Raw genomic sequence first — 12,811 nt, forward strand, 5'->3', positions numbered from 1 at the left:
TTCTTTTTGAAAACATGAAAAAGAAACGAGTAAATGGTGAAGGTGGATCGTCACGGGCATCGCGATCTTGCATGAGATATGGGCTCGAACAAACACGGCCCTGTAGGCGAGATCATTATGCAACCGAATCTGGTATCTCAGAGGATTACCGTAGGACTGTGCCTGTCCGATCGATTACGTTAGTGGGGTAGAGAATGAAGTAAGAAGCAGCTCTGCGATTATTGTCGCTTTGCGCCTCATGTGAGGTAAAGCCCTATCCCGCAGGGTGGCGGCTTTCTGCAAGAAAATCTGGGCATCACGCCCCCGAAACGAAATGCGATAGTCACCTGTGCCATGGCGACGAGTCATTTCCCCATTCGTACAGAAATGAACGGGCAGAATCGCGTAATGGATTTTCTGTGGCGTTCGTGCCAAAAGGTGATCTCCACCTGCGTGCTGCCCTGCGGGCGTGGTTGAGCAGAGCACCTGGAAAAAGAACAGCACAGAAGGCCAATGCAGTTGGCCAATTGAGGCAATAGCCGAGCAGGAACAGTCGAAAGTGGGTGTTCTGGCGCTGTTGGATCTGAAAAATGCAGGAAGTTACAAAAAACAGTGGGGCAATACATAGAAACCGGCGACCCGGCGATCGCCTAATCATCTGCCATGGAGACGCGGGTCCGGCGCTCGAACCAGCGGTCGAAACCTTGAGGGCATGGTGATACGGGCCCGTCGGCGGGGCACTCAAACAGGCACGTGTTAATCCTGACAAAACGCAGCGGGGTAATTCTTTCCGCAAGCCGGACGGGTATATGAATCGTACGATACCAGTTGTCGAGCTTCGCTTCGCGCGCGGGATATAGGCCCAAATGCGGAGGGCCTGCGGCCTCTCTGCCGCACAGGTCGAGGTATTTGAGACGGGGAAAAGCTTCGAGTAAATCCCCGCCACAGTTCTGCAGAGAGTCCCCATATATGCGCAGGGACTGAATATTTTCACAGCGCGCCAGTTTTGAGAGAGATGCCGCGGGGATATTTTTGTGCAATTCGAAATAGTTTAACTCCTCTTTCGCCAGCAGTGATAGCTTATTCAGGGTTGCACGGTGTGCCGTGATGCCCTGGACGTAGCGTTCTGTGGTAGACTCCCATGTCTCCGTCAGCGCCCGACTCTTGTCCCAACGGATCATGAGGTCGATCTCAACTAACCGGACACCTGCGCCAGCAAGCTCTTTCAGAAATTCGGGTGTGCTATCTCGCACAGCTTCCTTGTAGTCTAGTCGCAGTCTGCGCAGATTCCTGAATTCTCTGGCAATAGACGGGAGGAAGCCCTGACGGAAGTGCGTATCCAAAAGCCATCGCATGTCGCTAACTTCGTATGAGATTTCCGGTAATACCTGGATCTCATTGACATTAGTGAAGGAGAGCGTTTCCACGTGGCGCAGAGCTATGTTGTTTCGGACCGTCACTGCGTCAGAGGGCCTGAAGTCTGCACCTGAGATGTCTAACTCTCGTAAGTTCTCCAAGGGACCGATATCCTTCAAGAAGTCCCAGAAGTTCGTATCTAGGTCGCCATAGATGACTGCAAAGTCCCTTATGGCGCCATCCGGCTGAGGCAAGTTATTGTCTATCATATATTGTGTGACAACCAACGACTGACCGACGTTCACAGCCCGCGGCGTAAAAGAGTGCGACATGCCATCACGGTGCAGCTGCAACTTGGTAAGGTTCTGCCGCAATTCCCACGAACAGGCGCTTATGTCCCTCAGATACTGGTGCAGTGCACCTTTGCACACATACGTCTTGCACAGCAGCTCCTGTATGAGGAATTTCTGTTTTCGTGCCGCGACTATCGGTTTCAGCGGCATGTCTATAAGCGCTATCTGCTGGGGCAGATGAGCATACACATCATCCGGGATCCAGTCTGCCCTGATGTGGTACCGAAACTCCCGTAATTGTGTCAGCAGCGGCAGCACCTCCTGCACGAAGTAATGGGACTCGCAGCGTTTTACCCCTACCGGGAGACACAGGATGCGCACTGCGCGCACGAGCTCGCCGCGCGTGCGCCTTTCCCGCACCACCCCAACGAAACGCCGCCAAGAGGCTGCAGACCGAATGACGGTCCCACGCCCAACAGCGCTTCGTTCCACGGGCCCCCGTTCCCCCACCTCCACAACCACTTCGCGATATATGGCAGCGAGTGCGGTGCCATGGAACGCCCGTGACACGCTAGCCAGCCCGACCAGGTCATGCTGACTCAAATGTCGCACAATCTCCGTCTTCACCTCTAGCGGCAGCGCGGGCATCCCCTGCTGCTCTTCCGAGACTGCGCACATCCTCATCCCACAATGGTCCAGCGTGCCAACGTTTTGTCCCCCTTTGCCCCATTTTTTTGCCATATCTACCGCCGAATATATAGGCTTGTGTCTGCTTGGACGCGGTCCCTCCTACCTTTCGCACCCGCCTCTACTTCCTCGCACCCCCGTATCCCCTCGTTTCTGGGTGGACGGCTTCAAACTGTGCGATCGCACCCTGCCTGCTGCGCCCGTCGTCTTGCCGCCGCCCTGCCTGGGCCCAGAACGTATGCCCAGAGCCGCCAATGTAGCAGCGACGCTCATTATCCTGTCGCCGTGGCTATTGCTGGCACTCGTCTCGCCTTGCCTGCTATATGGCATACCGGAACGTGGGATAGCGCATCACGTGTTTCATCATATGCTTCGTTTGTGTCCTCCATGTGACGTTGTATGTTGCGCGGGGTTTGCGGGGTTCGGGTGTACATAGATACACGGCAGCACGTGGCCTGCAGCAAGCAGACCTGTCGGCTACCGATACCACCTATCTGGGTGGTCCGGTGGCACTGCGGCCGTCCTGCTTGCTGTATGGCTGCTGTTTCCGCGCTCATTCTCGTTGCCCGTGCGTCCCGCAGTCCTTACATTACGTCTGCCACCGTTACGGCAATCAAGCGGCCAAGGAAACGCCTAAGTGGCCTCATCCAAGCAGTTTGAATCTTGTGGGGTGGTCAATTGCATCCGCCGCCTCTATTGTGATGGCTCTTGGTAGTAGACCTGGTTCCCCCGTTGTAGCTACCCCACACCTGGCCGGTATGTTTACATCATCTGCCTTGTCGTCGCTGTTGTCACGTGACGTGTGCTTTTCTACGGTACATGCGCTTGTCACGTGACCGACGTGTATGCTCGAGGCCGACATAAACAAATAAGTGTTCGAAAAAGTAGGTCGTGTGAATATGAGATCCAACATTGCTTCGTGTGTAACAGGCAGGTGATTAAAGTAAAGTTGAATTTGGTTATTGCATATTAGATAAGTTCAAGAGCATCTGTCCCGATGAGTGAACAATGTCAAATGATTTGGGTTCCAGATGCTGAGGAGGTGTTTGTGAAAGGACAGTTGGTTTCCACAAAGACAATTAAAAACAAACAGAACAAGGATGAGAAGGTCTGTCTTGTGAGAGTGAATGGCAAGGAACGAGAAGTGCTGGAGGTGGAGACCGCGGCGGTGAATCCGTCAACGTTTGACAAGATAGACGATATGTCCGAGTTGACCCACTTGAACGAGGCGTCTGTGTTGTACAACTTGGAGAACCGATACAAGGACGATATGATATATACTTATTCTGGGCTATTCCTCGTCGCGTTGAATCCGTACAGCAACATCAAGGTGTACACGCAGGACTATGTGAACTTGTACCATGGGTCACCCAAGGAAGACAACGAGCCGCATATCTTTGCGGTAGCGGAGCAGGCATACCGCAACTTGTTGACACAGAGGCAGGACCAGTCGGTGTTAGTAACAGGGGAGTCTGGGGCAGGTAAGACCGAGAATACAAAGAAGATCTTGCAGTATCTCGCGTCGATCACATCGGATGAAAAGCTGGCACACACAAACTTGGAATCGTTCGAACGCAAGATATTGCAGGCCAACCCGATTTTGGAGTCTTTCGGGAACGCGCAAACTGTGCGTAACAATAATTCGTCGCGCTTTGGTAAGTTTATAAAAATTGAATTTGACGAGTTTGGGAAGATAAACGGTGCACATATCGAGTGGTATCTCCTCGAGAAATCACGTATCATCCAGCAGAACATCAGGGAGCGGAATTACCATGTTTTCTACCAGTTGTTATCTGGTATGCCAGCTGGGAAGTTGAAAACGCTTGAATTGGTGTCTAACTCCATAACAGACTATGCATATTTACGCGACTCTAATCCATCTATTCCGGGGGTTGATGACGCGCACGATTTTTCGAGTTTATTGTCTGCATTTAACGTTGTCGGGTTCAAGGAGGATGAAATACATGACATATTTCAGTGCATTGCCATCATTCTTCATATCGGCAACGTGGAATTCACCTCAACAAGAGCAGAACAAGCGACGATTAAGAACGACGTTGCACCATTGTGCAAGCTAATAGGCGTAGATGAGGCGGCCTTCAAAATGGCAGTCTTGAAGCCGAAATCTAAGGCGGGTAAGGAGTGGGTATCGCAGTCGAAGAATGCTGCACAGTCGAGGTTCATTTTAAACTCGTTGTCAAGATCACTTTATGAAAAACTTTTTGCACATATTGTTAGGAGAATAAATCGCAGTTTAGATCATGGTTCTATGACGGAAAATTATATTGGGTTACTTGATATTGCAGGTTTTGAAATATTTAAGGATAATTCGTTCGAGCAATTATGTATTAACTACACTAATGAAAAGTTACAGCAGTTTTTCAACCACCACATGTTCGTCTTAGAGCAAAGGGAATATGTCAAAGAGGACATTCAATGGGACTTTATTGATTATGGGAAGGACCTAGAATATACAATTGAGTTGATCGAGAAGAAAAATAACCCTGCAGGTATTCTTTCGATTCTCGATGAAGAGTCTATCTTACCCAAATCTACTGACGAATCCTTTTATTCTAAGCTCATGTCTGCATGGGATGGTAAATCCCCCAAATTCAAGCGGTCTAAACTTCAGCAGTGTTTTGTTCTTGAACATTACGCTGCTGACGTCGAGTATAATGTGAAGGACTGGCTATCAAAGAATAAAGACCCGTTGAACGATCATCTACTTACTTTACTATCCGAATCATCGAATAAGTTGATATCCGAATTTTATACAGAACAATCCCGGGGTCATTTTTCGAAGACTGCGTCGAATAGACACAAGGAGCAGTTGACGTTGTTGCTTGATCAACTCTCATCTACAGACCCACACTTCGTCAGATGCATTGTGCCAAACACAAAGAAAAAGGCGAAGACTTTTGATAGAAAGCTTATTCTAGATCAGTTACGTTGCAATGGTGTCTTAGAAGGTATCCGGATTGCAAGGGAAGGGTATCCTAATCGCATCTTTTTCAGGGAGTTCTTTCAGCGATATAAGATTTTAGGAGCTGATCCGAAATTTTCCAATAATTCCAAGAAAAACTGTGAATACTTGTTGTCTTGTATTTCCCTAGACCCGTCATTGTACAAGGTTGGAAACACTAAACTGTTTTTCAAGGCTGGTGTTCTTGCGCAATTAGAGACTCAGAAAGAGGAGAAGATAAGCGGAATCGTTACTGGTTTAAATGCAATCATCCACGGTAAGACGGTTAGAACCGCAATAAATCTTCAATTCCAAAAGCTTCAGGCGGCTAAGGTATTGAGCACTACATTTAACTTATATTCTAAGCTGATGGAAGATCCTTGGTACAGCTTGTATGTTAAGGTCAAGCCCATGTTAGGATCATCTCAGTTTATCGCCAAATCTAAAAAAATTGCTGAACAGGTTAAGCAATTGGAAAAGGATCTCTCTGCAACAAAGAGTGAAAGAGATGACCTTGCAACTAAGAATTTCAATGTTGAAAAGGAATTAGCAGAGATTAGGACTGCCCTTTCCAAGGAGACAGAGAAGTTGCAGAATTTCGAGCGCTTGTACGATACGGCGAAGAAAAGGGAAGAAGAGTTACGCAGTGCCTACGAGGAAGCGGTCAAGTTAAAGGATACCCTACAGTCAGAGACTACTATAAACAACGAAGAGTATCAGAAGCTGCAAAAAGAGCTCCAGCAACTAAAGGAATCTAGAGAACAAAGCAACACAAAGATCAAGGAGTTGGAAACGGAGAAATCTAATTTACAGAAGCAGATTGACAGCATGAAACGGCAGGTTGACAGCAGTACAAAGCAGGCCATGGCCATGAAGGCTGATAAATCTGACTTGGAATCACAATTGAGGAAACTTAAACTGGAACTAAAATCAAAGGAGAAACGTGTTAAAGAACTTGAACAGAAAGTTGATAATTCTGGCGAGGATTTGAAGTTGAAGTTGCAACAGGTAGAAAGAGCGGCAGCCACTAATAATAAGAGATTAGAACAATTAACATCTGAGAATAAACTCATGAAGGATCAGATGGAAAAATCTAAAAAAGAGCAGCATGAAAGTCAAAGGCAACTATCCTCTAGAGGAAGTGAACTGATACGTCTGAATGAAAGAATCGAAGCGGAACGTGAGCAAGTTTCCGACCTGACTCGTGAAAGAGATAACTTGGTAGCAGAGCATGAGCAAGTCGTGAATCAGCTTGCTATAGCGAGAAGTGAGATTGCAGAGTACAAAAAGAAAATTGAGGCGTTAAAAGCAGAGGCTGAAAATATGAAGGAGAATTATGCTGAATCAAGCCCTGCATCTCAAGCTCTAGTTGCTACTGTTGAAAATAGAATGCGCGGATTGGAAGATGAATTGACCAAAGAACGAGCCATGAATAGGTTCCTAAATGAAAAGCTTTTATCGGCCTTTCATAACGGAGGCGTGCACGACGCCCAGTATAAGGAATCAGCAACCAAAGAGGACCTTATTGCATGTTATGAAGAGGCGAAACTCAAATTACGGAAAACTGCTTTCAGATTAGAGAAAGAACTTGAGGAGAAGAAGGAATTAATATCGCGCTTGCGGTTTACCGAAACTAGACTAGCTTCCGCATCCTTCGACAATCAGACTATATGTATGCAATTAAAGAAGTTGAAAGAGTTGCTGCGTAAGTCGAACAAAAATATCAACATGGAAAAGGAATTAGAAGAAGTTGATATAATCGAGTTTAATCATGAGAAGTTATTGTTGGAGATTGATTATTTGAAGAGGCAGTTGGAGCATGAAAGAAATGCTCGAGTCAATGCTGAGCATGTGGCATCATCCCTCCATAGCAAATTTAGGCAGATACAACGCTCCGACTCCATACCTGACATATACAAGCTAAAGTATGAAGCGAGTGAAGAACGTGTCAGAGCATTGGAAAGTAAGTTAATGTCATCTCCTCTGAAAGACAAGACTAATACATCTAATGGTGAAATATTCTTACATCGTGAATCTATTTCTAAATATGAGGATGAATTGAAACTGCATAAATTGGAGAACTACAAGCTACAAGACTACTTGAAGGAGAGTAACAAACAACTATCGACACTAACTCACGAATTGAAAGTAGCAAAGATGGCTGAAACTGCTATGCACGACCAGTTAGTCCAGTTAGAGCAGGACCTAGCTTCTACCGAAAAGCAGAAACAATTGCTCCAATCCAGCGTCAGGCACCATCAAACACAGTATGAAAACTGTATAAATGATTTGCATGCTACAGAGGCTCAGATGAGGGATTTAGTTCATTCCTTAAAACAATCAGAAGAAGATATCCAGACAATGACCGATTTGATCCAGAAATTGCGTAGCCAAAGTAAACAGAAGGATATGCTGATATGGGATTTGGAAAAAACAATTGGCCAGTTGGAAGGCAAACTTGGCGATCGTACTCGTGCGGAGTCCGAACTGAAGAAAGAGCTGACGACTTTGACGTACAAGGGTAATGTACTCAGAGCTGAAACAGCCTCGAAGATTGATGACCTGCTGCAGCAAAGCACCCATTACGATGCGATTATTCAAGATTTAGTTTCCCAAAAGGAAGCCGCCGAATCACTGCAAACTGCCCTACAGAACAAACTCAATGCCTTAACCTCCCAGATGGATAATATGGCTAAGGATTTGAACTCTCTAGCAACTGAAAAGCTACAGTTAGAGAATGATAGAGAAATGCTTTTATCTAAACTAAAAACTACTAATGTGGATTTTGAAAAATCCATAAATGAGAGGACCAATATAGTCAACGAGTTAGAATTTCTACGGGAGCAGATGGTTCTGCAACAGCGTCAAAACGAAAGAAATGAATCGCTTATTGAGCAGATACAGGAAGAAGCTCTGAGAATCAAGTCGCAATTAAATGATGAACGCAATAAAAATATTGAGTTGTATGAACAGAATCAATCGTTGGGTAGAACCAATATGCAGTTGGGGCAGCGGCTTGAGATGCTGGAAGGGGGATTGGCTGATGGGTCGGAGAAACGTGTCTGGATGAAACGGATCCATGAACTTGAAATGCGGCTGAACGAAGAATCAGAACTGAAGTTCGAAGAGATGAAGCGGAATCAGGGCCTGCAACGCATGCTTGAAGAACTGAAGAGTGCGACCAACAACCAGGAGAATATTATTAGCATTGCCAGCAAGGATAGAGATGTCGTGGAAAAGCAATTTGCTGAGGTAGCTTCTCGTGTTGACGGCATGGAGAAGTATATTTCAAAGCAGGACGGAGCATTTAAGAAGATGGAACAAGAAAACACATACTATAAAAATAGAATTGCGGAGTTAGAACAGGAGATATTTTTATGGCAAGAAAGATACAAAGGACTATCGACACATCGCAGGAGTTTGGCGCAGTCAACGGAGGAGGTGTTAATATAAACATTTTATTTAGACATTAAGATATATGCGATTCAGCAATGATGTAATATGTAATTTTGTTCTTGTTTATGAGGCATATATGTAGGCGAACGTCTCCAGAGCGCAACGGGGTTCTATTTACAGGCGGCTAAACCCAGGCCTTGAGAGCATGAATTCCTCAAGCGGACCAACCGAATGAGCCGGTACCTTGAGTAATGCGATCATAGCGACCCAAGCCGTAGTGCTTAAGCACGTGTAAAGAATCGCCAAATGCAGACTCACTACCTTGCGTGATAATCGTAGGGGCACCAGTACCACTCAAACTATTTTCCACGCTGCCAGTCAGCACAAGCTCAGCGACGCGCATACAGTCTTCGGGTGTGACTTCAGAGATCTTGGATATCATCTGCGCGACCGGAATCTTATTCCCACGTAACAGAATCTGTCTCCCCAGATCCTCCAATTCAACGAGCCTCGACTCTAGGTTCATTAGTAGGGATGACTTTAATTGATTCTTGGCTCTATCTACCTCCTCTTCTGTCAACTTATATTTTCCACCTGGTAGAAGTGAGATAAGTTCCTCAGCAATAATGGGGGCCATGTACCGTGCCGCGTTCGGATAAACAGATATCGAAATACCGAATAAGCCAGAGTCTGAATAAGAATGATGGAATGCCATGCAGTTGTCCACAAAGTGGTACTTGTTCAGCACGTTGGTGTACAAGCGAGAGTACATGCCCTTACCAGGTCCACCGGCGCTGAATGAGCCGCCGCCACCGAGTAGCGTTTGCAACGTCGCTAACGTGTAGATGTCAGGATGGTCAATCGGCAAACTCTCAAATGCAATCTGCATGTGATACATTTCTGGAAGGCTGGGGTTATTGTTACGCTCTAGCGAGTTGGCCATACCACCAATATAGCGCGCTGGCTGTGTGGCATGTGGAGGATACTTATTCTCCATATCACCAAACTGCCTCGAAGCCATCGCTACAGCCTCCTCGTGTGGTACGCCAATAAAAGCAGCGACAAAGTTCTGGGGGTTGTAAAACTTGTTCCTGTAGTCCCTCAGGTGGTACCTGCTCACCCCGCGAATCGCTTCCTCCGCTGTCGCCATGGGCACCCCCAAAGCCTCGCCCCGGTAGGCCACCTCGTGGAGCATCTCGGGCAGTAGCATCTCGTGATTGTGGCGGACGCCCTTGGCGTCGTAGAGGGCCGCGCTCTTCTGCTCTTCGACCTCCTGCTCCGAGATCTGCGGGCGACGCACCGTGTCTGCCATCAGGCTGAGCATTTTCTCCACATCCCGGTTGAAGACCGACGCATGGTACATCATGTACTCCCGCCCAGACGTGCACTGGTAGTTCCCCCCCAGCCGTTCTAGCGCCTCCGCCATCTGCACCGCAGACATGTTCTCTGTGGACTTGAAGGCCAGCCGGTCGATAATGTTCGTGCACCCTCGCAGGTTCTTCACCTCATGCCGCGTTCCAACTCCAGCGTACATGCCCAGTGCAGAAAAGTGGCCCACAACGTTCGACGTAGCAACTTTGAGCCCATTAGGCAGCGTCGAAAGCTCGAAATTCTCCGCCATGGCCTCCGTAGAGTACCCTCTACATTTGATTATGCGCGAGGGCAGTTTGCCGCTTAAACAACGAAGCATTACGGATGTCACCTGTGCAAGAGGCTGCGTTTCCAATGTCACGATTGATGGATTAGTACTGTAGACGGCTGTCTTACAGTGCACATAGAAATCCGAAAATTTTCATCTCTCGAGCCTCGATGACGACAGAACCCAACGGTTACTTAAAGTGGGTCTCAGAAAAGCATCCTGGCCGGCTATGTAGTCTCTGAGTTAACCCCTGGCCCTTCAATTACACCGTCATTATATATATTTCATCTGTATCGTTCTTTTTGGCACTATGTTTTGGCCGTTTAGCAGCTGACGCTGGCATCGTATTTTTCAATTCTGACACATGAATCTTCATACACTACAACCAAGACCATTAAGTTCAGGACGTCTCTGTCGCAGTGGAAGATGCAGCGCAAGTTTAAGATAAAGGTTCCAGCATCGTCGGCCAATATTGGGCCGGGCTACGACGTGCTGGGCATCGGGCTGGGGCTGTTCCTGGAGCTGTCTGTCAGCATTAACTCGGAGCAGGCGCAACTGACCAACGCAGACCCCAACAATTGCCACCTGGAGTACACGGAGGACAGCGAAGGGTACGCATCTGTGCCGCTGCGCTCGGACGAAAACCTAATTACCCGCACAGCGCTTTACCTGCTGCGCTGCAACAACATCCGCAGCTTTCCTGCTGGCACGCAGATCGTGGTGCATAACCCAATCCCGCTGGGCCGCGGGCTGGGGTCTTCCGGGGCTGCCGTCGTGGCCGGCGCGCTTCTCGGGAACGAGATTGGGCAGCTGGGGTTCTCTAAGCAACGTGTGCTCGACTTTTGTCTAATGATCGAGCGGCACCCGGACAACATCACGGCTGCCCTGATGGGTGGCTTCTGCGGCTCGTTCCTGCGCGACCTGACGCCTGCCGAACTAGAGCGGCGCGAAATTCCTCTTGCTGAGGTTCTGCCGGGCCCGCGTGCGAGCGGCGGCGAGGACACCGGCATGTCGCCGCCGGAGCCACCGTTCAACATTGGCCAGCATGTCAAGTACAACTGGAACCCTGCAGTCAAGTGCCTCGTTGTTATTCCAAACTTTGAGCTGTCGACGGCAACCTCTAGAGAGGTTCTTCCCCAGGCATACACCACGAAGGACCTTGTTTTCAACCTGCAGCGTCTGGCCGTGCTGACGACTGCGTTGTCGCAGAATCCGCCGAACCCGGAATTGATCTACCCTGCTATGCAGGACAGGGTCCACCAGCCCTACCGCAAGACTCTCATTCCTGGTTTGTCCGAGATCTTGAGTAGCGTGACGCCCACCACCCACCCGGGCCTGCTGGGCATCTGCTTGTCGGGAGCGGGTCCAACCATCCTGGCTTTGGCTACGGGAAACTTCGAGGATATTGCGGGAGAGATTGTCGCGCGCTTCTCCAAGTGGAACGTGACGTGCACCTGGAAGCTCTTGGACATCGCTGAGCAGGGTTCTGCCGTCGAAGCCTAATGATGGGAGGCTCCACATGGCATGCTGCTGAACAGCCAACTGAATACATATAGAGAATCTGACAGGTTGTGTAGACCGTGCTAGCTTACTAGCTTCTTTAATAGCTCGAACCGCTGGTTAGGCGTTGGATGCCTATATATAGCTGGTTACCCGGACTTGGTGAAGAAGGTTTCTTGGGCCTGGCATTTCCTTGAGATCCTCGGTACCACTTACATAGGGGGACACAATTGCTTGCAGGCCAATAGCAGCGGGAATAGAGGGTACTGTAAGCTCAAAATGTCATCTAAAGGCTACAAAAAGCCATCTTTATATGGGTACGCCAAAATATACATTTATAGCTTCCTTACGCTGATAGTTGGAAGCTACGGGCTTTACAAGCTCCTAACGAACCATGGTGAAGACATTAACATCGGAAAATTCTTGAGCCGCACGTCGCCCTATATGTGGGCCAACCTAGGTATCTCATTGTGCATAGGCCTGTCAGTGGTTGGAGCTGCATGGGGGATTTTTATTACTGGTGCGTCGATTATCGGGGCTGGCGTTCGCGCACCACGCATCACAACAAAGAACTTAATCTCCATCATTTTCTGCGAGGTGGTCGCCATTTATGGATTGATCATGGCGATTGTGTTCTCCTCGAAACTCACCGTCGCAACACCAGAGACCCTATTTTCGAAGTCGAACTTGTATACGGGGTACTCCTTGTTCTGGGCTGGGATTACAGTCGGTGTCTCCAACATGATCTGTGGTATTGCAGTCGGCATAACCGGTGCTACTGCAGCCGTTTCGGATGCTGCAAACTCGGCCTTGTTTGTGAAGATATTGGTGATTGAGATTTTTGGGTCGGTCTTAGGGTTGTTGGGTTTGATCGTGGGCCTATTGATGGCGGGCAAAACAGTCGAATTCCAATAAGCTTTAGCATAGCGCAATGATCTTGCACAGATAAATAAGTAAGCGTTCTATAGCTGTATCTCAAGAGAGTACGCGTTTCAGTCT

At 48.2% G+C, this 12,811-nt stretch overlaps 5 protein-coding genes across 5 annotated transcripts; 3 read left to right on the forward strand and 2 right to left on the reverse strand.

Moving 5' to 3' along the window:
- Nucleotides 1-629: 629 nt before the first annotated feature.
- AGOS_ACR067C (ACR067Cp) lies at nucleotides 630-2,369 on the reverse strand (the record flags this gene model as incomplete). The annotated part of the gene is made up of 1 exon (NM_208822.1): nucleotides 630-2,369. The coding sequence occupies one exon, from the start codon at nucleotides 2,367-2,369 to the stop codon at nucleotides 630-632; it is 1,740 nt and encodes a 579-aa protein (NP_983469.1).
- A 943-nt stretch (nucleotides 2,370-3,312) lies between these two features.
- On the forward strand, nucleotides 3,313-8,730 carry MYO1 (myosin 1; the record flags this gene model as incomplete). Its single annotated transcript, NM_208823.2, has 1 exon — nucleotides 3,313-8,730. One exon carries the CDS (start codon nucleotides 3,313-3,315, stop codon nucleotides 8,728-8,730), a length of 5,418 nt encoding a protein of 1,805 aa, NP_983470.2.
- A 157-nt stretch (nucleotides 8,731-8,887) lies between these two features.
- Nucleotides 8,888-10,363, reverse strand: MAS2 (mitochondrial-processing protease subunit alpha; the record flags this gene model as incomplete). The annotated part of the gene is made up of 1 exon (NM_208824.1): nucleotides 8,888-10,363. One exon carries the CDS (start codon nucleotides 10,361-10,363, stop codon nucleotides 8,888-8,890), a length of 1,476 nt encoding a protein of 491 aa, NP_983471.1.
- Nucleotides 10,364-10,738: 375 nt separating this feature from the next.
- On the forward strand, nucleotides 10,739-11,815 carry THR1 (homoserine kinase; the record flags this gene model as incomplete). Its single annotated transcript, NM_208825.2, has 1 exon — nucleotides 10,739-11,815. One exon carries the CDS (start codon nucleotides 10,739-10,741, stop codon nucleotides 11,813-11,815), a length of 1,077 nt encoding a protein of 358 aa, NP_983472.2.
- Nucleotides 11,816-12,091: 276 nt separating this feature from the next.
- Nucleotides 12,092-12,727, forward strand: VMA16 (H(+)-transporting V0 sector ATPase subunit c''; the record flags this gene model as incomplete). Its single annotated transcript, NM_208826.1, has 1 exon — nucleotides 12,092-12,727. The coding sequence occupies one exon, from the start codon at nucleotides 12,092-12,094 to the stop codon at nucleotides 12,725-12,727; it is 636 nt and encodes a 211-aa protein (NP_983473.1).
- Nucleotides 12,728-12,811: the final 84 nt, after the last annotated feature.

This window comes from Eremothecium gossypii, chromosome III (assembly GCF_000091025.4).
Source record: "Eremothecium gossypii ATCC 10895 chromosome III, complete sequence".
Taxonomy (NCBI): Eukaryota; Fungi; Ascomycota; class Saccharomycetes; order Saccharomycetales; family Saccharomycetaceae; genus Eremothecium; species Eremothecium gossypii.